This window comes from Cyanistes caeruleus, chromosome 2 (assembly GCF_971803275.1).
Source record: "Cyanistes caeruleus chromosome 2, bCyaCae1.hap1.1, whole genome shotgun sequence".
NCBI lineage: Eukaryota > Metazoa > Chordata > Aves > Passeriformes > Paridae > Cyanistes > Cyanistes caeruleus.
Genome location: NC_141702.1, coordinates 45365053 through 45391691, shown reverse-complemented (window position 1 = coordinate 45391691; position 26639 = coordinate 45365053). Strand labels below are relative to the sequence as shown.

At 34.5% G+C, this 26639-nt stretch overlaps 1 protein-coding gene across 3 annotated transcripts in view; it reads right to left on the bottom strand.

Moving 5' to 3' along the window:
- The window catches only part of FIG4 (FIG4 phosphoinositide 5-phosphatase), a 50873-nt gene that overhangs the window by 6533 nt on the left and 17701 nt on the right, over window positions 1-26639 (bottom strand). For all 3 annotated transcript variants that reach the window (XM_086876783.1, XM_086876785.1, XM_086876786.1), the window contains exons 6-22: window positions 26334-26482; window positions 24314-24442; window positions 22749-22849; window positions 22089-22251; window positions 21449-21546; window positions 20388-20521; window positions 19778-19894; window positions 19355-19400; window positions 18034-18182; window positions 15324-15490; window positions 12639-12777; window positions 10463-10521; window positions 9718-9865; window positions 8802-8885; window positions 5866-6061; window positions 3306-3388; window positions 223-312 (exon numbers count right to left, since the gene is read on the bottom strand). In XM_086876783.1, coding sequence (XP_086732909.1) covers window positions 223-312; window positions 3306-3388; window positions 5866-6061; window positions 8802-8885; window positions 9718-9865; window positions 10463-10521; window positions 12639-12777; window positions 15324-15490; window positions 18034-18182; window positions 19355-19400; window positions 19778-19894; window positions 20388-20521; window positions 21449-21546; window positions 22089-22251; window positions 22749-22849; window positions 24314-24442; window positions 26334-26482 — 2052 coding nt within the window. The remainder of the gene's footprint in view (window positions 1-222; window positions 313-3305; window positions 3389-5865; window positions 6062-8801; window positions 8886-9717; window positions 9866-10462; window positions 10522-12638; window positions 12778-15323; window positions 15491-18033; window positions 18183-19354; window positions 19401-19777; window positions 19895-20387; window positions 20522-21448; window positions 21547-22088; window positions 22252-22748; window positions 22850-24313; window positions 24443-26333; window positions 26483-26639) is intronic.

The following is a 26639-nucleotide window of genomic DNA, read 5'->3' as shown; positions in this document are numbered from 1 at the left end:
ACTAAAAAACAAAACAAAAAACAAGACTCCCCAAAATAATAGAAACAAAAAACAAACCTTCAAAAAGACAGTTTTTCATGCTATGCATTGAATCCCCTTATGCAGTAAAGAAAATGAAAGTGTGACTCTCAAGCAATTTAACATCAAATTTACCTGATCACTTTTTATATCTAATGACATAAGCAAAATCAAGCTAAAGGGAAAAAGAAAAAGAATACTTACAAATTTATGACCTTATCCAAGAGGTGTTTTGAACAAAATTGCTGGCTGCCCTTGTCTTGTTTATGCTGGCTCTGTCCCAGCTGAACAAACCTGTGAAAAGCAGTAGATTGAAGAATAAATCTAAGAAATAAAGGAACTATCCCCCAAAAATCATCAAACAGAAGAAAATTACACTAAGAAATGAGATTTTGAGTCATGCTGTGTAAGTCACTGATCATGATGTACTTGTCTGGTGAACAAGAGAGATTTTTAAAAGTTGATAGAGGGTGCATGCATGAACTCAGAACCTCCTTTGAGAAATGATTTGCTTATCCATTTGTGTCACCTAGTATGTCACGGGAAGAAACAAGCTTCCCCTAAGAAACAGACAGCCCTCTACAGTCAATTTCCTATGTCCTTCTCAAAGCAATCAGTCAGAGGAACAGCCTATGGAAAAATCAGCAAAAGACACAAAGTATCTCAAGTTTCAGATTTAAGTTAGTCCTCTGCTGAATTCAATCTAGTTTATTCATCTGAAACGCTGTTAAGTCCAGATCACTTATTTACAGACACAACCTTTTGGGACAATTTCTCCATCTCCAAATATTTGCTGGAAGACACTGCCAATGGAAAATACTGTCATGGCTTTTTTTCTTGGCAATGAAATGGAAAAAAATCTTCTGAAAAGTAGTTTATCACTAATCTTAGTCACTCAGAATAGAAGGAAAAGTCAGAAGGTTTCAAATGTAAATATATGTAGCTATCTTGCACTCAATTTGTTCACTTTCCAACACAGCTGTGCCACTGAAGAGACAAGCAAATGCCAGTTGCGATTTACTAGTTTAATTTTCTGAGGCAGAGTGTTTTTCTTAACAGTGAGTTTCCATCTAGCTTAAGAAGTCTTACTGGTCTAGCTCAGGAATATTTACTACATTTTAACAAGCAGCTATTACCAGTGCAAAACCAATTGCAGGAACGAGTGTACAGAAGTCAAATGAACAACATGTTCCTAAACAACTTATTGTAGCTTTTCTTTCCACTCCATTCAGATTCTATGTTTTGGTAGAAACAAAAGCCTCAGGGACAAGCAACATCACTTTGACCATAAAAGGAATAAATACTTACACTACTAAATAAGAGAATTTTACATGGAAATCAAGATAATTAAGATCATCTTGTGCAGGAGCCTGCTATTGAAACCAACTTAAAAAAATTCAAAGGCAAACCAATTGCATTAGTATTTTAATTCAGGGCTTCAAATTACTCAGTATTTTGAAAGTTAAAAGACCTAAATGCACACAAGCAAGTTTCCCAACATCAGGAAGATACCAGGCACAGTTGATCTGCAGCAGACATCCTCAAATTATTTGAGGGACTTCCTGTCCCTTCCAAATTCAACCTACCTGGGCTTCTGTGATTTCTGTTTTGATAAGATTTATCTCAGCCATCAGTGAAAACAGGCTGAATGGATCCAAATTACTTTTAATTGCATTTGCAAATAGGCTTAATACAGATCAGTTGATATAAAGCAACTTAACCTGAAGTACTTTGAATCTGTGAGACCTTAATCCTAATCAGGAAAAAACATGTAACATGTCCAGCGATGTCACGTGGAGTCAGGATCTTACATCCTCATTTCCCTTATTACAGTAACAGAAAAAGGCTTGATGTGAGAACTGTAATCATACTGTGAAAGAAATTGCTGCTATTCTCAAGCAATGTACATTTTAGAAAGTATAGATTTTACTGACATCCTTTATTACATAAATCAGCACACCAGACCAGAAATAGCACTATGTCTTGTTGGCTAAAAGAGATAAAGAATTTGTAATTTTTTCTATTTTTAAAACCTGCATTGCTTGAAGGAAATGAAAGGTTTATTATGGTTTTTTCTTAAAAAGGATATAAATAGGGTGCTTCAAAGCCTCCAAGGTGCTTACAGTTTTATATTAACCATAGATTGAACATTAGTCCAGCCTGAAGAAATTATGAAATTGGAAGCAGCTGCAGTTCTGGATGTTAACACAGAGTTGTTCATCTGCACAGAGAAACTCACAGTAGATACCAGCTTACACTTGGCCATTTTCAGAACCACAATAACTACCTGCTGTATCAAAGGATAGTTGTCAAATTTGCATCCATCTTCCAGGGTTAAAATAAAAAAGAAACAAAGGTAGAGGCATAGCTGAAGGTAAAAATTTCAGATATAATGAGAAACCATCCTCCTTCACCCTATTCAAGTGTAGTATCTTCAAATGACTCAGCGTGTAGGAAATAGGTAGAAATGGGAATTTTAAAGAACAGAAGAGTGCAAGAGAAATATCTTCACCCAAAGAAAAGGTAAGATAAAAGTAATTTTAAATAAAAAGAAAAAATGCTTTGAGTAGATTAAAGAACTAAGTCAGGATGAAACACCACATATCATCAAATTAGATATCACAGTGAATTAAAATTTTCCTTAAAAATTTATAAGGTTTCAAATATAACAAGGTAGCTACTGCTATTACACATTAGAAAATAAAAACAAATGCACACAAGGCCATTTCAATGCATGTTTCACAACTATTCATTTCAATATACACACAGTACTTTCCTGAGACGAGGTGTAGATTTCTTAGACCCCTATATGACATCATGTTAAACAAAAAGACAACTTCTATTGTTTTATATGAGTTTTTACAAAACAAGCTATTTCGTTGTGACTGACTTGAACTGGAACAATTCAACACTTGAAAAATGCAAACCCTACAGTTAACAAAGCTTACAATCATGGAACCATTCCTGTGGAATTTACTTATCAATGGAATATGGAATTCCTATGAATTTACTTATTAATTTCTAGGATTATTTCAAGTGACAGTTATTTCTTTTGAAGCATCTTTCATTTGATTTAAGCTCCAAATTTTGCATTCAGAAACACCTGCATAGCTTCCACTGAAATCAGAATTGACACAAACAGCTGAAAATAGTCTCATTTTGAAAGACATAGCATACATAGACAAATTTCTCCTTTAAATTAGTTTAATCAAAGGCAGCACTTTGACAAACTGCACTTAACTAGCTCAAATTATCCTTTGACGATTACCACTGGAAATTTATCTCACCTTGCATATATTGCAAGATCATCTTCTGAAGGGATATCTGAAAGATTGACTCCATACACATCTTTTGTTGATTGCACTACATTCTGGAACATAAGAAAGATTCAGATTAAGAATACTGTAACAACATCTAAAGAAAGTTTGCTCTTAAGAAAGAACTTCCTTAGAAAACAAAATATAATTTCAGAAGTGCAGACAAAACCAAACAGGTTTCTCACATCCACAGCAATCTTAACTTACACATATTTTTTTAAGAAAATAATTTATTAGAAATATAAATCCACACATTTATTCAACAAGGAAAGAATTCTTGAAAGATATAATCAGCTAAAACAATGTATTAGGAGAATAAATTATATTAATTGAACATAATGGTGTAGTTATTAAATTCTGTTCTGTATTGAAACTTAATATAGAATAAATCATATTCGTTCAGAACATGCTCCCACATTTGCTTTCACATTTCCTGCTGTCAATTCTGCAATAATTACAAACCTCAGGTTGAACAAAACTATTTTTATTTTATACATTATGCAATCATGTCAGTCAACTATAACAAGGAATCAATGCACTTGCAATAGTTCACCAACTGTGTCTAGTGACTCAGTGCTAAACTGAGGGGGGTTTTCTGACAAGCCACATATGACTGTGAGTCAAATATAAAGACAGCTTTCCCTTATTTCAAAATGATTCCAAGTCAAAGAATTTCAGAAAGGTATGTCCTGACCAGAAGTATAAATGTATCTTTTATTAACTTCTCAGAAATGTGAACAGAAAGGAACTTGCTTTTTGAGTTCCCCAGATAATAAGGAATGGCATGAATTGACGATGCAAATTATGACTAAAATTCAATGCATGAAAAGGTGATAATAAATTGGAATATATTTCTCCATATAATTACTAAAAATTCAGAATAGCTCAGTCAATTTTTAAGCCATTGAAATTCAATATTTCAAATCATACTTTGTATTTACATAAACCTTTCATTTAAGAATTTTTAAAATCTAAAAAAGTTATCTTAGGTCTGAGTGCTGAAGTGTGTTCAAAACAAGAGGGGAAAACTAATGTGACATGAACTGTGCAACTGTAGGAACCAAGAATAAAATTTCAACTTGGATTTTTGTTAAAAAATAGAAACAATCTGATTTGCTGAAGAACAGGTACTCTTATTCAGGGATAATGGAAAACTTTCAGATAAAATACCTTGCATAAACACAAATAAATAAATGTGCTTGTACTGGAGTAGGAAGAAGACACTATTGCACTATTGAAGGCTGAAAATCCATTATCTGAGAACACACTACCCTAGGCTAAAGACTGAATAGAATCAAAATTTGAATTGTGCCAATAAATAAATAAATAAATAAAAGGCAGTGTAATTGTCTGTTGCCTATCAGGCACTACCTTTTATGCTATGGTCACAAATACCCAATTTTCTTCAGAAGTGACAACATGCACAATCCTATAACCATTTAAATTAGCTGTGACTTTAAAAAAACCAACCCGGCCAGACAACGTAATTATTTTCCAAACTTCTATAGTATACATTAGCATAACCTTTTGCAAAGACACTTTCAGTGGTATCCAAAATGGATATCTACAAGAGAGAATTTGAAGAACTATTACATGAACAAATAAAATAGATACTTCCATAATTCCTTATACAACTCATATTTTCATTAAATTAGCACCCAAGGGATTCCAACAAAATGGAACTTATGCAAGCAAAAAAAGATTAATAGCCAACTGAAAATATACATTCTTTCCATCTGACTGGGCAAATGCAATTTATTTCACTATTTTATTCACTGCCATTATCTGCAACCTTAGTAACAGTAATAGCACAGGACCTGCGTGGTAACATTTTCATGCACATTTTTGAAGCTAGTTAAGTTTTTTAAAATGCCAGACCACATAATCATGAGACAGCAATTTAAAAGTGTTCACATAAATTAGGTTGAAATTTAGACAGAATGAACATTAATTTGCAGTTAATTGACCTAAGCAAGTGGCATAGTTTAAAAGGAATTACTTTGTAATTCCAAGAGGTGGTTCTCAGGACCTCAGGTTCATATTACATCTCTTTAAAGGGGATTGCTCCAGATTGACTCCTATAGACTAAATGTTGATTAAGTAGGTAGATCTAGTACATCCCTAGAGAAAAGGAATCTCATTTGTATGCTCCAAGGACACCTAATGATGTGTACCAGAGCATGGTAACAGGCAATAATCAGACAATCAGACATGTGTTACTGCTCTGAATTAACACACTCATACAGGTGGATTTTACATGATGTAATGACCCAAATACTTTTCAAATGCCATACCTTTCTGACAGTAGTTTTCTTTTTTTTTATGCTATTTGTGTTTCACTATAACGTGACAAAAACAACAGCAAAGGTTAAGAAGCAGTTGTGCTGCAGTTATGCTATTATCTACACCAAAAAAATTGCACTGGGGACCTTTGTCACTAAATTTCTCAGTGCTTTACTTCTGACTGTTCTATAAGGCATTTTTAAGGGAGTGTGAATTTTTAAACTTGCCGAACACAGTGATTTCTTACCTCTGCGATTTTTGTATTGTCTCCTGTATCAGTCACCTTTACTGGAGTTGAACGCTGAGAAACAGCACCCTCATCTTCTTTATCAGTCCCAGAATCATCTTCAGAGCTACTTGACACTGCTTCCTCACTTGGGGGTGGAGGAGCACTAGCAGCTGTTTTGCGCTGCAGCACAGTTTCTTCTCTATTATTTTTGTTCCTATTAGGAAAGGCAGTGTGTATTTATGAAAACAGCAAGATCTTAGCAATGAATATTTAAAATTCCTAATCTTGGTTACAATCTTTCCAGGGAAATAAGTTTTAACCTCTGGGGCAACTTTTTGCTCATCTTTTAAATTAGCCCGATTCATTTGTCTTCTTCAATCTTGTTATTCCAGAGCATTTAAAGAAACGCCAAAGGATTCTGTCAGCTTTTCTCCACCAGTTCTCTGATTCTTTACATAAATCTCTCCCCACAAATGAATAAACAAAAAGGAATAAAAAATAATTGAGGCATAATATCTTTGGTTTTGATCTTGGAAAAAGTTTCACTTTCTGATTAGTAACAACATCCAGTCCAATAGCTTCCTTAATCTTGACGGTAATGGTTCCAAATCTTAATGGTAATGTCACTTTTTTTCCCCTTATTTTCCATACCTCTTCCCTCAATTTAATTCTTTAATCAGCAACATTTCTTAAAGCAGTATATTTCTCACTCAAGAAATTCTAGTCAATATAAAGAGATGCCTTATTTATAAGAGACCTTCAAGGTACAGCATCTCTATGTAAGTAGGCTAACACAGGATTTAAGTGTATGCACCCATGAGAAATCATACCAGATTTATGTGTTCTACATCCTTTCCTACTGGCCACAGAAGACTATTTAGTTGCAATTTCCTCTCAGACACTGTCACAATCTTTCAGGGAAGGCAGTTAATGAATAGACATTAACTAATGAATGGACAGTTTATCACTGGAAATAAGGAAGGAACATCTCTTCCTTGCTGCACTGACTGTCCCATGTATCACTGACAGACAGTGTGTGACTTATTCTAAAGGAAGACAGCAGCATGCTAGAGGCTGTGAAACGAGTACAAAGATTGATGCAAATGCTATTTGGAGATACAGGTCTAGTGCTCTCATCAGCATCACTTGAGCCCTAGTGGAGCACACCACAACTGTTACAGATGCCGCCTCTTGAAGCGAAACTCACACAGCAGTTTATTCCTGAACTGAATTAGCTACGCATTGAGTGCTCAAGGAACACATATAAAGATGTAAGAGAGTCCTTCCAAAGGTTGTGATCTGAGAGCACACACCACCCCCTAGGACATTATTGTATCAAAAGAAATCTTAGAGCTGGAGCAAATGCTTTGGGGAAAACAGCACCGCAGGAGAGTTTGATTTCTGACTCGGAAGAACCTGACACTTCCTTGGACTGAAATTCACAGGAAGTTATGAAGACATAAGCATTCTTTTTAGGGAAAGCAAAGGGATTTTTCCCTATTTTTCTAGATGAGGTGAAGGTGATAAGAAAAGCAGTCCTTTCTGAAAGCTGAGGAATGGAGCAAGTAGCCAACACTGCTAGGAGTGTTATCCTCACCCCACTCCCATCACGTACTCAGCCAAGATGCAGAGTACATCAGCATGTCTGGGACCTGAACATCTACACACACAAAAAGAGATCACCAAATTTCCTTCAGAAATGTCTTAGGTCAAAAGATCATGCCAAATGATCATGGCAAAGGTACCACCTTTTGCAAGGCTAAATGTGGGTGAGGTGCAAGAGCGAATCAACGTTTTACACTACAACACAGTCAATGAAAGGAAATTTCTTCAATGAAAATGGAAGTGATATGCAGGGAGTCCTGGAATGTGGCTTTGATGGAGCTGATTCTCTGTCTCACATCAATCCCTGAAATTTACAGTGATGAGCTAGAATAAAAGTGCCTGAGAAAATTATATAACGGTCAACTGTTTAATGGAGTAACTAGAGACAAATTAGTCCAAAATCTGACATTCTACCAAAGTGGAAAAATAAAGCTTATCCTCAAAATACTCATAAGCTCAAATTCTTAGCAGAGATAAACTGTGCAACAGTTGAACAGTCTTCCTGTTTATTCCCAGGGAATCAGTAGCATGAAATGATGTCTTACTAGTGATAAGCACAGTCTATTCTCAACATTTATGGACAATGAGACCCTCAGGATCAGAACACATGAGACAGTCAAATGTTCTAGTGTTTTACAGAACAGCAAGTTTTCAGAGGAACTTATAATGTTGTGACAGCACAGTAGCTACTGACAAAAGGTTTCCTTAATATGAGCTACCAAAGAGAGAATGAATTTATGAAGATTCTACACAGCTCTTGTGGGACACAGCAGTGGAATAAAGAGAGTAACAAAGCAGGTCCAGAATGAAAAAGCAGCTAAATGAAACATTCATTTGTCCCAGCAACTGTTGCTGGATTGTTTTATATAATTTTATCCATAAACATTTTAATAACGTATTTTATCAAAGACTATGCTGATATTGACATTTACTGCTGTTTCAGAATATGCACCATTTATGAAAAATTTATAATTTTTTTAAAGACAACAAGAAAATATGCACTGCTGTCAACACCAATAGAGAATAGAGTTGCCACTAGGATGAAGAGATTATTAAAGTTTAATAACTTCTGTATATTATTGATAAAATCTTCTCATGAATTTCACTTTGAGGAATGAGAGAAAACAGAAAATATTAAACAAGTTGAATTAAAATTCCTAGTGTCAAATAAAAATCTCAAATTAGGTGTGATTTTCAAAGTGTGCAATTCTGCAGTATAACTCCAATGAATTTTTTATTTCCCATGTAACACAGAATATGCTTCACAGACACACTCATAGGAGTTTATATATTTTCATTACAATTTCAGTACTGTTAAACCAGAACAAAATTTCTGACTTCAGACTTACCCCAACACAGATTTTCCAGTTTCATCAGGTTTACGAACAGTAAACGGACTTGGATCAATTCCCACATTCTTAGGCATAAAATCTCTGCCAAAATAGAAAAGAAAAAGTATCCATGAACAAAGTGCTTGCTTTAAAAAATTAAATTTTCTGGAAGAAACACCTCTAACATCTACCTGTGAACTAAAAAAAAATATCTCTTTATGATGATGTTTTAAGTTCTAAATTTATAATTTCAAGTTGGTGTATATATTACCTAGGTATTTAAAAAACTTTCAGTTGCATTATTTAGTTCCATAAAACAGCTGCAAGTATCACCACTTGCCAAAGATGCCAAAGCATTGTGCCCCATTCCTGTGCTGAAGAAGCCCGAGTTACCGGGCATAATAACTTAAAACAACATAAAAGCAATAACTTTGTCCATTGTTTTCAAAATGCTGCCAACACACAAATTGGGTGAAACAGCTACATGAAACTTAATTTGCCTGGAAATCTTTAGCCAAACCATGATTCAAATTATATTCAGAATATCCAGCTGACTGCTGCCAACAAAAAACCCCAAAAATATCAGTTGTGAGAACCAGATGAACTGAAGAAAACAAGTGCAAAACGAGAATAGAACAAGGAGAAAATAATTGTTTTGAAAGTAGCCTCTGTGATCTGAGTCAACAAAGTTCATCTCTCAGCCATCAAGTGCCCAGACACTAGGCATTCCACAACAAAAAATAATTGGAAATCTAATTGCTATTTTAATAGATTTTTTTATAGAGTAACATTTCAATGTAGCATTGTGATTTCGTTTCAAGAACTTCACTAAATTTGAAATTACACATATTTAACCTAATAAGTCAAATGCATATTTAATTCACACCAAATCAACCTCCAGTCAAGGATTTAGTCACAAAACATCCCAACATACCGTGTAGAATTGGTCATTGCCAAGCAGAAGGTCTCATCAAAACTGCTCAACTCATATGGCCTAAAAAACTCATTGTGGATATCAATTTCCTCTTCGTATTTGTGGAATTTCTTCACTGTCAACTTGCGTCTGTTTTCAGCACACGTCACTGAGGGTGAAAAAAAAAACCAATCCTTTTACTAGCAATTACTGACTCTTGCAAAAATCTAATCAAACCGTAGCCTGCTCACCTAACCACCATACCAGGCAACTTCCTCCTACAGTCATATCCCCTCTGAGACAAGGAAATATGACATGAAGAAGATGCATTGCACATCTTTAATAAATATGCATTATCAACCACTATAATTTGATTTCATTTCATGATGTCTATTTCTAATGAAACATGCCCTGCAGTACCCCAGAGAAATAAGACTATCTACACCAGCTATATTGCATCATCTTCAACAGGAATAGGACCACTAGCACAGACTATAACTATATCTAATAGACAAGAAAAAAAGAAAAAATTATTAAGTGTGCCCTGGCTTATAAACATATGAAAGTCAAGTTTCAGCCACTCTTGCAACCTGCAACTGAAAAATCCTATCTCCTTGCAGAGGGGAGAAAGAGGAGAAGTATTTAGAAACCATTATGGAAACACTCTTTTTTTCAGATCTGGGATCTAAGCCAGTTAAAAAGCATTTGTGACTAAAACTTCTTTTTCAAGATACTTTGCAAGGCAAGGAGCAAATATAGGTCCTACCTTCATCAAAAGGAAGAGGTAAATGCTTTAGCACACCTGTGGTCCACCAGTAAGTATAGCTGTACAGGAAAAACAGAAACACAATTGATACAGGAGATTTGGTCTTGTATCCAGCCTATCCAGTTTGAAAGTAACATTCACCCATCCATACAGTGTCACTTCAGCAAACATTGCTAAATTAGATGGAGGATTTCAACAGGCTCTTGTCCAACTACTTTGCTCTCAAATCAAGAAATTTAATGCACAAAACTCAATACAGGGATGGACAGAAGAGTGCTTTTATTTCATAAAAAAAAAAATACATTTTAGGCGCCTACCTCTACAGCACTGAAAATTTAAGTCTTAGTACATTCAAAAGTATTTATATATTTCTCTTGTTCTGGTCACTGGAAGGTGGGAGGAGTTGGGGGAAGTCATCCCCTCACAAATGTTATTCAGACCCAAAAAGGAAAAAGGTATGAAGAAGTGAAGGTCAATGTTAATAAGATCGGATGATTGTCAAAGCAGCTGATTTTTACACAAAGAAATACATTTTGATGTAGCAGCTGAATCATTAATTATATAGAAGTAAAAGAAGAACCATAATAAGTATCTTCCTCCTGAAGAGGAAGCAATTATAACATAGGAAAAGCACAGATAGTCAAAAGAAGTTTCAATGACAGGAAACATCATCTTCCTTCTCCTATATCCTTAATTTCATTGTGAGTGTCATTATTTCTTTTGCTGCTGTGCCCAAGGAACCTAAAAGAGGCACTACACAGGCAGAAAAAAGTTACACAAAGAACTTGTGCAAATGTTTGGTAGAAAAATTACCAAAAAAACCCCAAACAAAACAAAAAAACCACCAAAAATTACAAAAAATTACCTAGAGGAGGTTTTTTTCATGTATTTATTTCACCTAGTTATTACAGGAAGTTGTCATTTTAGTCACATAATGAAACATCTTGATTGTATATTATAACTTTTCAGAAGAAATTCTGGTTAGAATGAAAGATAAAAATAATAAGTAAATGAAGAGTACCAACATTTCTTTTTAATAATCCTCCTCATTTGAGACCAGTATGTGTGACAAATAAGAGACGGTTGTTTTAACGAAGTAACAGATGAAAGGGAGACTAGAATATTTGCATACTTGCAATATATCAGCTGAATTAATTTTAGACGTACAATAATTTTCAGAACAAGTAGTCAAGAAAATTAATATTGCATGTTTAATGCATGCCTGAAATAGTACTTGGTTGTATGGCTCATATAAGCTACCTTTAAGAGAAGCCTCAGGAGACAATACAAGAAGACTGAAATTCAGAAAGAGCCGTATCATGTGCCAGCTGCTGTGACAGGTTAACAGAATAAGCAGCCAACAGGGACTGATCACACTGGTTAAACACTTGTAGTTTTGTTCAGACAAAAATCTAAATGCACATATTCAGATCTACCATTTTACTAAAGAGCTTTATGGCTCACTGAATGAATAAAGACAAAACCAGCCAAAATCCTAAGAGATTATTTAGTTGACAAGTTGAGTACTGTCCTTTTTGTTAAAATGGATTTTTTTTAAACACACAGTATTTGTAATCTTCAAAAAAATCATTTACTGCTGTGAAGGAATCAAATTACTTTAAAATTCTTATACTTTATTACTTCTGTATATTACCATGCAACTACAGTGGAATGCAAATGAAGAAAAATAGTCCTCAAAATAGGCTAGACATAGGCTGCAAGGAAAGTAGAAAATCATGGGTTTCTTGGTATGCACAGCTGCAGACTAAGTGCAGTACATAAAAAAACAAATGTTATCCTTATCACATAATCTCAAATTCAACCATTAATAAATCTGACAATGAAGAATACACCTATATATTTCATAATGAAACTGCAGTAACTATACTTCAGTAAAACAGCGAAGCATTTTACACTGAAGGATAGAATTTAATATGATATTAAACTTCTTTTTAAGTACCACAGGAAAATAACATACTAAAGCAAATTCTTTGAAATATCAACACTCAGCATTTTTTGGTAATCTCTTGGAGGTGGTTTTTTTAAGCTTTTGTATAAACATAAAAAAGTAAGCAAGTTTTTGACAGGCTGACCTAATTATCTGATTAGCAACGTGAATTTTTTAGAGGTTATTAGAGCAATACCAAACAAAACAATAAAGAGAACAGCAAAATACCTTTGCCTTGCCTGTGACAGACTGAGGGTGTTCTTGTGATGCAAATAAAAATCAGTGGGAAGCTCCCAGAGATGTGGCTTTCCTTCTGCAGGCTTGAACACTCCCAGAAAGAGATTGATAGAATCTTGCCTGTCCGCATCTGTTGGACAAGAGGCACACTTAACACCAGGAGCACTGCACAGTTCAAGCCCATTCAGACATTGCTTCTCTTTGCTTTTCAGAGAGAGTGTCTGTGTCCTGTAACTGCTGCAGGGCCCTCTGGGCTTCAAGCAGCACCATGGAACTTCATTTACAGCAGACCTACTATGCTGAATAACGACTCAATGAAATTAAACAATATCCATAAAATACAAGTTTCCAACAAAACATACAAATTATGAATTCCTTGGGACTTTCTTTTCAATACATAGTAAAATGATGACATTTCACAAACACCTCTTAGTAATTTGGACTTGTCCCCTGTTAGCTTAAATCATCAATTCAGCTTGTCATATTCTTAGCTCCACCAAATTATTATTCAATATGTGTCGTTTTCTCATCTGTACAACTTAATTAGTAGTAATTATCCTAAGAGCATTGAGGTCAACAGATGAAAATATTTTCTTGTAAGAGTAGATTATTTTTAGATTCATGTATTTTGAATGATAGACAAGCAGTACATGTGTGCCTAAGAGATTTATTTAGGAGGATGTGACAGCAGGCCTCTTTTAAGCCTGCTCTTATATACTGTATGACTCCAAGCGAATCACTAAATTTTTCTGAGTCTGTTTAATTTAGGTACATAAAATATACAAGCATTAAAAAAAACGTTTCTTGGATCAGAAACACAAAAAAATGCTAATTCATGAATAGCTAGCCCTCAGCTTTTTATTTGCATTTTAAAGGGATATGAGGGATAGCAACAATAATAAATGCAGTACAGCAAATCAGCATCTTGTTCTAAAACTGTTTCCTTTTTCTCTACTTTCTTAGCAAACTTAAAGAATAAAATGGTCTTTCTCAATGTACCACATTAGCAAACTAGCTGTTGCCATATGAACAGGCAGTGTTGGACAGTGAATCTTTAAATTTCATTGAAACAAATATTTTAAAACTCTATACTAAAAATGCAACAAAGTAAATATGACATTGAATGCTACATTTCAGCAATGTCATCTTCAAACACAAGGAATGCATACTGCTACAAAAATATATGCCTTGAATGGGATCAAATACCAAAATCATAAGTAAATTGGAGAAAGTGTGCAGCACCTTTAAGAAAATTTCATTCAAACACAGTACTGACTTCAGTAAAGACAAATGTCTTTTTTGTGTACTTTCCTACAAGTTCATTGAGGTGACAAGATGGACTTCATTTCTAAATTTTTTCTTCTTTTTTTAACATCTTTTTTAGAACAAATTCTTTTATTACTAGAAGACATGCAGATCATGACTATCCTTGCAAGCAGACTACAACCCCAAATGTGGACCTAGAACTTTGCTCAGGCGTCCACCTAACCATTTCAGTGGCTGGCACAAAAGTGAACAGCTGAGGGATTTGTTCCTTCTTCTATGTCGCAGTACAGGTGACACTGCAAGTGTGCTACCTTCAGCTCATAAGAATTGATGAAGCCAGACTTTATTGCCAATCATAAAAATAAGAGAACACATCACTGAAATAAACAAGTTCTCCAATTTCCATTTAGTTTGGACAAATATGATACACAAATTCAGAAAAGTTACATTCAGAAAAGTTACTCTAAATGGTGTGCTCTCAATAGTGTTATATACACATAATTTCCACCAAAGAAACCAGAGATTATTGAAGTATTTCTAGCCATTGTCCAATTCTGTTTTAAAGTTCACAGTCTCTAAATAATTGCAGTCTACTAGGACAAAGGGAAAAAAAGTACTTCCACTCTGGCTATGCAACTTTTATGAAAAAGAGTAGTAGAGGACTGACACAATATTTATAACACAGTAGCACTCAGTGTTTGCCCTTCTGACATGTCTGAGACTGTCCTTTGATCATTCTTTTAGATCTTTGGCAAGACTTCTAAACACACCACACTTTTTTTTGTTATTTTGCCTAAGATAAGGCTCAGCATTTTTCAAAGCTTTCCCTTAGCAATGTTGCCCAGAAGAAAGTAGAACACTCAGTGTTCAACTAATGAGTGATATGAAAGGAGAAAGTTAATATTTTACAGCTTATTTAACTGAAAAAAATAGTTTATTTACTTAGTTTTTGAATTTAATTTTGTCTTTTCTACCAAAGATTTAACAGTTTGTAGCTCCTATTTACATAAAACAATTACATGCATTACAGCTTACTTTCTTTTGAGCTCTCAGAAACATCACAAGAAATATTCTACATGAAGCCTTGTACCCATGTTTAGATTTACCAGTTTCCTTATATTTGGTGAAGACATTCTGTCCAACATTTTAAAACTCTCTAACACCTACCTGCTTCACTACTGATCTACAAATGTCACTGACATTTGTCAGATGTGGTGCTACATATGCGCGTTTCCTAAATCAAGGGCTGCATGCTATAACATCAGATAAATAAAGATATCAAATCAGAACACTATGTGAGATGTTACCGAATTATTTGGAAATTATAGTATAGAGGAGCTTTGTCATAAGGTAATAGTGTAGATTACTGAAACATCATGAGTAAGATGTTTTGTAAACACTTTATTTTACCTGAGAAAGCATTACTATAGTATCTTGAGAGTGTTTGCATAATATCTTTGGAATGCTGAGTCCATGGAGCAATCTTTCTGTATGTTTTCACTCTGTGGACAAGCTGAGAGCCTCCATACTGCAGAGAAAGCGTGTCTCCATGATCTTCATATAATTCTTCAAATAATCTGAAGGAAAAGCAAAATGTGTCATCAATCAAACTTCTGAATAGCATTTTTAAAGAGAAAATATAATAAAGCCTTTCTGCAAATGAAATACAATTTCTTCTCCTTTATTCAGATAAATATGTGGAAATTTTATTCAGATATAATAATTACTAAGAAGGTTTAGACTTTGAGATTTTCATTACTTTTTAATACAAAAGAGGTTCACACAGAGTATGCAATTCTGTAGATTCGGGAAATGGATTAACATGTCCTACTACTTAATGGGGAGAAAATAAATAATACATCTCTAATAACCAAGGCATGTTTAATACACTAAAAAGGGCCAGAACACATCAATATCTCAAGTATACATTTTCTGTTAAGTACACCAGGAATGAAGTTAGAATAACCTTCCAAAAATCTCCATAGTTACAATAATGATGGCTCAAAGGTAAAAAATGAATAAACATGACTTGTAAGAAAAGTATATGGCAGTCAGGTAACATTTTCTGGAGCTGGAAAATCTTGATGTAAGCAGAAACCAAAAAGAATTGGCTAAGAATTGACTTGAATGAGGAGAGCTAAGAAGCTAGAAATAAAAAAAAAAAAATGGGCCTCTGGCATCAAGAAGTTGACACTATGCAGACTGGGATTAGTCCAAATAGCAAAAATTAAGCAAGTTTCCTAGCAATGACAAAAATGAGACAACAGTCTCAGAAAAAGAGGCTATCCTAAGGAATGACAGTCAGTCTAAAAAATAAGCGACTGAAAAGTGTTTCTCAAAAATGGAGACTATGGCCTTGCTTGAGCAAGACAATGACAAAGATGAAATTTAGCTAAAAAAGACTGGAAGTTTAGTTAAGAGGCAAAAAATCCCAAACCAGAACAAAACAAGCTCCAACCCCTCACCAAAACTAAAAAGCAAACCCCATCACTAAATCTGTGGGAATATGTTTTATATCAGTATATGAAGACAATGTAACTCAGGCATCTACATGTAATACCTGCAGAAGAAAGAAGTCCTTGAAGAGTGAAAAGGAAGACAGAAACAAAAAACAAAATAAAATAAAATTTAAAAAAGCACCAAAACAAGACAAAAAAAGTGTTGCCCTAATAAAGTATCCAAAAAAAGGGACAATATTGCATGTGTAATCTAGCAACCATCTGACTGAAGTTCTAGGTGAAAGGATCTGGATGAAGGATGTTTATTGGAGCAGCAAATCAATTTCTGTAAAAACTAAATAGCTGTCCAGCAAATCTTCTGTCCAAGGTCAAGTGCAATAAGATCAATTGGAAGTAAACATCTGCTAAGTAATTTTAAAAAAACAAAAGAAAAACCCCAAAACAACAGACAGAAAAACCCTCAAAGAAATAATCCCAAACCCACTTGCCTCCTCACAAATTGTTCAGAGACCATGATACCATGTATGAGAATCTCATTTGTTTCTTTGGGTTTGGTGGGTTGGTTTGTTTTTGACCAGTAGCCCCAGGAGGCTGCACAGCAACTGGTACTGACAGCAGGAATTATTTATTCTGAAGTAAACTCAGAGCACAGCTCCCAGCAGCTGGGGCACGGTGGATGACAGGCACTGCTAGCACACCCAGCAAGCCACCAGTGGGTGCTCTCCCTGGCCACCAGGCAGAGGCCAAGAGCCACCATGTGCACGGTGAATCAACATGCTGCAGGTGAGGTGATTTCTGCAGCACATACCAGCTCCAGGCACTGCTGGAAACTCATGGAAAAAAAAGAGGAGGGAGCTCAAGGTGTATCTCAATCAAAGAGGACTGAAGCCTGACTACTTGTGGTTACTGAATACAAGTTAGGTCTCCATCTAAAGCTATCAAACCACTAGTCAAAATCAGCAATGAAGCCACATAAACAGCTTAATGGGATAAAAACACAGCACCTCAAAGGCTCCTACGTTAATTTCTGAACCATGTGTACAAGTTAACCAGCTTAGTTCACCCTGACCCCCAAAGCATTTCAATACAAAAGCTGGGTTTTCATAAAGGGTTTGAGGATGCTTTGTGTAAGTAGCATTGACACTTGATCTGAAAGAACAATTTTGCTGAAAAACTTTTCTTCAATAAATCAAAAGCCATGAAATCTTTCAAAAGAAAAAGTAGGAAATAGCAAGGTAGGATGTACTTCTATACAGTTACAAGTTTGGTATTGTCCATGAAAGTATGTATTTATTTCAGTTTTCACTCTCAGTCAACATTCTGCCTCAAGCAATTGAAACAAGTGTAAAAGACCGAGGCAGAAGTTTTCTTAAATTTACTTCAAAGGAAAACGTATCTCCTTAGGTTTAGGCATATAAAAAGAATGAAATCAAGCAGTTATATCATAAGTCTGATTAACATTTCCAGAAAATTGAACTTTTAGCATGACAGGGTTTTCTCAAGATTAAAAGTATGAAATATGTTTTAAACTTGCATGAATAAACATTAAATCACTCCAGCAGATATAACTGTATGCTTCTTCTACGTGGACATAATTCTCCATAATCTCTTGACTCAAAATAAAAATTAAAACCATGACACACTCTATTAATCCATCTTACCTTACAGCATCTGTATCAAATTGTAAGTTTGGTTTATCAATCAATCCCAATGAATACAACTGGTAGGCCAAAGCACATTTCCCCACCATAAACTGGGCTGTGTTAGTGCGATCTAAACAGTCCACACAGTTGGTTCGGAGGACTCCAGTCTGGTAAAGCAATCCAAATAAAAGATTTATATTAATCAACAAATTGCTACACTCATGATTATTACTTTTTTTACTACTAACTATTTTCAAATCTCAAATTATGTCTTAACAGAAATTTGAGGAAAGACATTTCTAAGAAAAATTCTAAAGCAATTAATCTCTAGCAAGCTATATCAGAGTGCTGTCATACCTGTTTTCAAAATATTCTTGTTTTTATCATCACACCAACTGGATGTTCCTTCAACTCACAAACAGCCCTGAAGAAGTCACAATTTGGATGTGACTCACAAGATGTCTAGTCAGAGATGAACTGTGATCTGAATGCTTACATGTATGTCACTGGTGACTCTCAAATTATTAAAGATAAAATAACCACTTTCCTACTATGTAAGACTAACATAAAATATCTAACTAGAGTTAATTTTTTTTTTTTAAGAGATCAAATTCTATCTGCTCTGCTGTTTACCCTCAACAAACACATCCCAGTGATCACTAGTACAGGAATGTTTACATGCTCTCTAACTTACAAGAAATACAAAATTATGGATGGCAAGTCAAAGTAACTAATGCTTCTTAAGAACATGCCCTGTGTTCAGGGTATATAGCAATTAACGTTCAGGTATTAATTTGATACTGTATGGTTTGCAGTTTAGCCAGTACTTTTCCAACCTTAAAGGAAGACATGTTTCTAGTGTTATTTTCTTTTAGTGCTGGCAACTGTAACAATGTACAGAATATTCAGCACTGGTGAAAATGTCACTTACCCATGTTCATGTGCATGAAGATGTTACCAGGGTTAAGTATGTACTTATTCCTCACTTCTTCTGTGTAACATTTTATGACCCAGTTTGCCAAAATGCTGCTGGTTCAACTTTCACTGCACCGGTAACATTACAGACCAAACAGTTATAGAAACTAATTTAAAATACAAGCATTTCTCAGACTAAGTCCAGCAAAGATACAATTCCAACACTATAAGGTTTTGGGGTACCATGCAAGAATATAAGGCACTCATTCCCAATTGTATTTCTAGGAAGCACAGCCATAATAATGTGTACTATAAATATTAATTTAAGAGCAGTCTGTGAGTCACCACACAGATATTTAAGTGAAATGATTCATTGTTCTTTGGGAGTGCTGACCTACACAACTAAAAAAGTATATTTTAGTACCTGCAAGCGACCAGTGGAAACAACACAACCTCCCAGTTCATTCCACCTGAAAAAGAAACAAAACAGAATGACTTTCAAATTATTTCATAAAATAACAGATTCTATTATGTATTGCTCAGCGATAAATAATTACTTCTAGATTTCCAGGTATTGAGGGACTTCATCTGCAGCAAATACAGTTTCTATTTTTAAAAGAAGTTACACATTTTGTATTTATGAAACTGTGCAATCCGCTAGTTAACCACAGACTCAGTAAGATTTAGATGACAATTATTCTATTAGTATGTCTCAAAAGAAGCCACCTAGCAATTTCCAAATTAGTAAGTCTTAAAATAAGAAATTAACTCTTAAACATAGAAATTCCAAACAGCTTCCTAAGGAATAGGTGCTATTCATTATGCATCAAAAAAATTATAGGTGTACTTTTCATCTGGACGCAAGATACTGCAGTAGGAATCAGGTCGATTTACAAAAAATCCAGTCTTCTTTACTACACTTTCTGCAATCACATTCAGCCTGTCAAGGACATTGCAAAGTTTGCTGAGGAGGGAAAAAAAAAAAAAAAAAGAGACAGTCAAGATATATTAATACAAAAAATTTGAAAAAAAAATATGAAAAGCTTTTCCATAACAAAAATTATTTTAAAACAGGCCCATATCACAGCTTTATGCATCCAGCAGTAATTATGTCTATAGTTTTCTTAGATTTTACAGATTTTTACAGGAGAGAGAGACTGACTGTTGAGCAACCTGAGCAAATCTGAGCAATTTTGCTTCTTTTTGATAAAAAATATTACATAAACTAGAAGCAAAAGACATAAAAAAACCCCATAAAACTTGAGTTTTACATCACGCTGGTTTTTCTCTATCAAACTTTCTGTGATTCAAAAATATGAATAAGGCAGAAATGGATGTATGATTACGCTGAACCACATTCCCTTGTTTTGTTTGCAAGTTGCTGTTTTGTTCAGTAACATTTGTTTCCATATGTGTATTGCAGCTACAAACACGAGTACAGAAAAGACTTTTTCTACCTTTTAGTGTATTTGGCCATATCCCAGGGTATATATATAATTGCATGCTCTGGGGGTAAGAACTGGTTGAGATATGTCACAGCAGCAACAAGTTCTTCACTGAGAATCCTTTCATGCTTTCTTTTTTCACGTTCCTTTAGCAAAAAGAAAAGGAATTTAACATAACAATTTACGTTAATGTATTTATTTAAACGTATATAACCCATACACACATACATGTATGCATATATAATGGAAATCAAAAGTGGAAGCTGTAACAGCAGCAGGCAGTTCTTCATAAACAGTACAATTAAGTTAAGAACACAAAAGATAGAAAAATCTGAACATTCTAGGTTTTTGTATTAGTATTAGTATTTTGTATTAGTAGTAAAAAGTCACCTGTTTCAACTGTGCATAATCACTGGCTGAAAAATGGAATGCTGTAAGTGTAAAGAAGAACACAGAGAAATAAAAGTGGCAATGTAGATGAAATGAAGAACCATAAAAGAGAAGCAAAAACACAGGCAGAAATGTGTTCCACACATTCAGTTGTGGAATAGGAGAACAAGGAGAAATTCCTCTCCATTTCTGGCAAGAGATGGGAAAAAACAGCTCCCATCTTCCAGTCTTGCAATAATTTTTGAAAAATAGAATTGTGTTTCCATTGCCTAAATATAACATATGTTTTCACAGAACTCCAGAATGGTTTGGATTAGAAGAGACTTTAAGGTCATCTAGTTCTAACCTTGCTTTGAATGGAAACATACTATTTCAGTAGATTTTAGTGCTAAATTAAATTTAGTGTTAAATTTATATGGACCTAGATCTAATGGGTAGAAAAAATTTGAAGAGAACAGTGGCAGGTTTCTGTAAGAAATCTCTAAATATGGGAAATTTTGTTTTTGAAGGGCTATAGTGAGAGCAGATTTATGTACTATGTCCTGTAGGATGAGATTTATGAAGAAAATATTCCACTTGTAAGCTAATATTAGTTTTAGAACATAACCAAAACTACACAGTGACTTTACAGAAAGAAGCATAATATTAAAAATCGAACACAGAACATATTCAAAATGTTGTACCTTCACAAGATTCAAGATAATAATGGGAGAGCCAAATCTCTGAAGCATTTGATCAAAGTGAAGAGCAGCAACGTGTGCATAAGGATCTGCTTGGTCCACTGAAACAAAGATGAATTGGAGATGATAGTTACAATTTTCCCTTAATAGTACTCTTCACAAAAGATGCATTAATTCTCTGGTAGTAATGACACAATCAAATACTTTTTCCTCTTTTCATGCAAAAGCTGTTAAAAAGTATTCCCTTTGCCGAATTGCAGGAAACTTCTTAAATTTTCATGAAATGCTTATAGAGACCAATTATTCTGGCCCCATTAATCTCAGCCCAGACATTTTCCACCATTTTCAACAGGTTTAATATTTTATCCACAATACTAAGATAAATATAGCTAACTTTGCACACAAAGTAATATAAAGAAAGCTCACATCTTCAAACAGAAACTTTTCCTGTTTAATTTCTGAATGTGAAGTCTAAGACGGAGATTTTTTTCTTGATTTTTTACTTCAAATTATGGCTTCACAAAGCACAAGTGAACAGACAATTTGTTCATTTCTGCAAATTCAGTTTTCACTTATTCTCTCAGATGTTCCTTTAGGCCAAAGCATTAGCCATAATCTATCACAAAGAATAATTTGTACACACGTGTTATGGGTGGCTTAGGCATCATAGTTGAAATATCTTGAGACCAGTACAGAGGGACAGACCCTCGAACCTGAACATAGGAAGAATAACTCCCCGCAGAAAATGACATAACTGAAGCATCATAAAGTATTTGTTCAGTTTCCACTTCATTAGCAACATCTCCCTAAACCAAACAGAAATACATATATGATGTAGACACAACATTCAAAGCTGCATGCAGATCATTAAAAACAGAGCACAATTAAACTGTGAGACACTGAATCACAGTAGCAAGAACAACACTGAAGCTTAAATTCCCATTTTTCCCTAATGTATATTATATTATATATATATAATATATAATATTAATATATAATAATATATAATGTATATTACCATATTTTTATTTTTTCCCTCAGTTTGGGAAATAACATTATCTCTAAGTGTAAAAATCTGAAACAAATGCCTATATAGAAATATTAAATTTATTATTTTAGGAACAACTTTATTATGCCAATGAAAAATATAATGATACCCACTATAACATCATCCAATAGCATAATTTATAGTCAAAGCCTTAACAATCCTCTAAACCATTTCAGCTCTTCAGTCAGTCAAGTTCAAGCTTTCATACTGGAGAGGAGCAGGAGGAAACAACCCCTAAAATCATATTTGATTTACCTCACAGTTTGCTCCTCGTTTTAGAAAACGTGTTCCAGCAAATTTGCTTGATCTTCTGGCTATCAGAGTGACATATATAGGGCGGCCATATATTAACAATTCTTGAAAGAGAAGTTAAGGTTTACATGTCACATGTAACTTTTTGTTCACTTACTTTATGCATGCAAAAATAAGTTCTAACAAAACTGTATGAAATCGATATATCTGATTTACTAAAATCACCTTAACAGTGATGAGTATCACTTCCAAACCTATTTTGTCTCTGGAAGAGAATATTGCCCTTTCCAACTATCTGTTTTAAGAACTTTGAAAAGTGAATCTACACTGCAATACATCACCCACTTTTCAGAATCTACAGAAGACAAGCATCATTTCTCTTTCATGAAATTACAATGAAGGTGAAATAGATCCAAAAGATACGCCTAGCACCGCAAATATTGCTTTTTTGAATGCTGGGATTAAAACTTCAGAGCTCCATTTTCAGATGAAGTATATTAGTCACCCTCTAATTATTTGTTTGGAAAAATAGACAAATTTGCAACCACTTAAGTAACAACTGAAAGCCAGAGACAAACAGGCTATGGATGCAGTGGTGGCTTTTTTATAGTCTTTTTCCATTTTACTAAAAACAAGCAGAAACAGAGCCTAGTGTGACTATTGCTGCTTCCTCAGTGTGAGGCACAAGAACGAGTTAAGAAGACATTTGCTCACACACTAAGCAGCCGCAGACATAATGCTGGTGGTCAGATCCAGCTTTGATTAAGGAAGACCACAAATGAAATAGTGGTATATAAAAACAAATCTAGTTTTTTATCTGGGGACTAAGCCAATGACTAACAGTCTTACAATCATAAAAAAGCAAAATTAAATTTTTCAGGCACCACTAATGTTAACTTTTTAATTGTATTTGCTTCCCCAGAAATCTAAAGCTAACACGATAATATTGGTGAATAATACACTAAATTCTTAACATATGACATTTCTTTGGATTGTGGTATGTGTTTGGCCATTTGCTTCTCCTGCTATAATGTAAATAGACCTGTTTAATCATTTAAAATAGTATATAGTCAAAAAAGGGGCTTTCACATGTCCTAGTGCTCTTCACACAACAGGGCTGAAGTTCTGTCATTGCCTTCAACAGAAAGACAGTAAATACAATAATTTCTGCAAATCTCAGTTACTGAAAAATATTTTAGAGAGGGGAATTTCTATGGCAATGTCATGGTTTAAACACAGCTGAAAACATATCAGTCAGCAATTCAGTTCTGCTTAGCTTTTCTCCCTTTTTTCAAATATCTGTGAAAAAATACAGCTGATCCTAAAAATCCTCTCAAGTTCTTTACTACTAAACCCCATTCTAATAAACAGAGCCTCACTGAAAATCAAGTCTACCTGTGTTAGGGCCCTCTTACAATATTTCTTACTTAGAAAGTAATGAAAATAAAAGCCAAACAATAAGTATAAAACTGAATGGTATTTAAAATGACAAAGAAACAATTCAATGTTCAAACTGTGTTTTTTTCAAAATTGATAAACCAAAGTTCTTTACAACATTAGAAGGATACTTGATTGTCCACAGAATCCATGAATAATATATAGCAGCCAGTCACGATGAACAGCAGTTCTTACTGCTTCCAGAAGCTTGGCATTCCACACGTACTTTTCATAAGGCTTACTGCAAATCCCAAATACACCTAGGAGGTTGTTAAAATGAAAACACATTACCAATTATGAAAGAAGCTCACCTGCTTTAAAATCCAAGACATTGGATCTTTGTTTTGACTTTTCCCTTGACTGCAACTCAAGTAATTTACTCGCATCCTTGAATCCTTTGCCGAACACAGATAATTTCGGCACATGCTGAAGTCCAGTGTTTATGAGGATTTGCAGTTTTTTTATAGTTGCCAGTCACTGTTGTTATTGAGTGCGTTCATGTAGAAGTTATCCATGTAAAAGAGAACTGTACATAGTAGCATTGAGGGATTTGATAACCAGGGAAATAAAGTAGTGAATTCCAGCTAAGGCAAAAATGCTCTTACAGGAGGACTTCATAAGCTTCTCGATTCTGGTCACCTCTAATTACTTAGGTTCTGGAAGATCATGTACACCAGTCCTTTTTCACACAATTCAAAACAGTTTTCCTAATTTGCACTAAGAAGCACAGCTATTGTAGACCTGAAGAATAAAGATCTGTTTCTGATCTATCTGAAATCAGTCTTTTTCTGTTTCAAATATCAGGACCAAGATGACAACTGTCATTGAAAGGTGATAGTGGGAATTGAATGAATCTGAAACTTAGAAGAAAGAGGACAAGAATTCAATTTCCTATATTTTTTCACACTTTTTTCAAATGAAGATTCTGACATGACAAATTCTACTGCAACAGTATGAATGTCAATTATAGCAGACAACTACAGCAGTCAAACGTTCCACTGGAGGAAAAAGGAGTTCTTACAGGCTACAGGTGAAAATGCAGCTGTTGAACAAACTATTGCAACCTAGACCCAACTTAAGCCCAGGGAAAACTGATGTAAACTAAAATACTTTCCTGAAGGAATTTAGACAGTCAGCAGAAGCTGGTCACAAGCACTTAGCCAGCAATTTTCCCTCTTTCTTACTACTAGCACCACTACTTAGGTGAGAATTAATTCTTAAATGACAGGTGGCTATTTGTTACACATATTCAGTGAATAGATAGGTGACTAGCACATAGTGCTGATGGGGTCAAGGTTAGGGCATCTTCATTTCCTACTGTTTTTACAAAGACATAGAAGAGATGGTGCCCTTGTAAGGATTCCTGATGGATCCTCCAGATTAGAGTCTTTGCAGAAGAGAAATTATTACTCTCTTCATTCCTTATGGTCCTTTCTGATAGTGTATTATTTGATAACCAGTTGCTGATATCTTGAGATATGTGACCATGTTATTAATATCTTTTGCTTGGGGGCATGGGGGTTTCATTTAACAGAATAAAATCTAATATTAAGAATTTCAGGAAAAACTTTCTCTGTGTGTTTGTGTGCACAAAGAAAAAGGGAGAGAAGATAGTTTTTCTCTCTGGCTGCTCATCTTTATACTCTTATGAATATGTTAGATCCAAACCGAAGGCTGAATTTTCCAACCAAAATAAGTAATTTTTCTTACATTTCTTGACAGGGGTTATTACTACAGTAAGATGATGTTAACCTCATACAGTTCCTCTGTTGTCAGTATTCTCCAATATAAAACAAAAAAAAGGTATTAATACTTAATCACTTATTGCTTCCCACTCTCCTTATAACTCATTCCTGTTGGGAGACTCAGAAGTCAGTTGAGTAATCAATTGCTGAAAATTGTCAGCATGCCCAGTCATCTTCCCCAGTTGCAGCGTAACTTAAAACAATGACTACACACTTCTAGAAATCGCGTTGTTCAAAATGAAGTGTATTTGGCACTTCAAAGAATCTTTTATTAACTCACAATTGTTAGGACACTACTGACCAAGAGCAGAAGACATGAATGTTTCTCAAAAGTAAACCTAAGTGGAACATATTTTAAATGCACTCAGGACCAAAATCATTGGTTTAATTAGATGTGATTGCTTACCCCTTCCCCCCTGTGTTGAAAGTCCTTCATCTTCAAATATATCAAAACTCTCTTGTCGGGTTTGGGTTGTTTCAGTTTTTAATGTCTCAAGTGGCATTCTCAGGACAGTAAGATTATACTGAAGGGAGTGAGATAGATCATAGCTGTAACTGATAGACAGTTAACATTTATTAATAATTATTGTAGATGCAGAAGAATTTTCTGAAAGCCCTTACTTTCCATCTCTACTTATATTTAACACAGTACTGTTTTATAGAAAAGACTTCTGAACAAGATATACAGATTCTAATTCTATAATGGCAAATG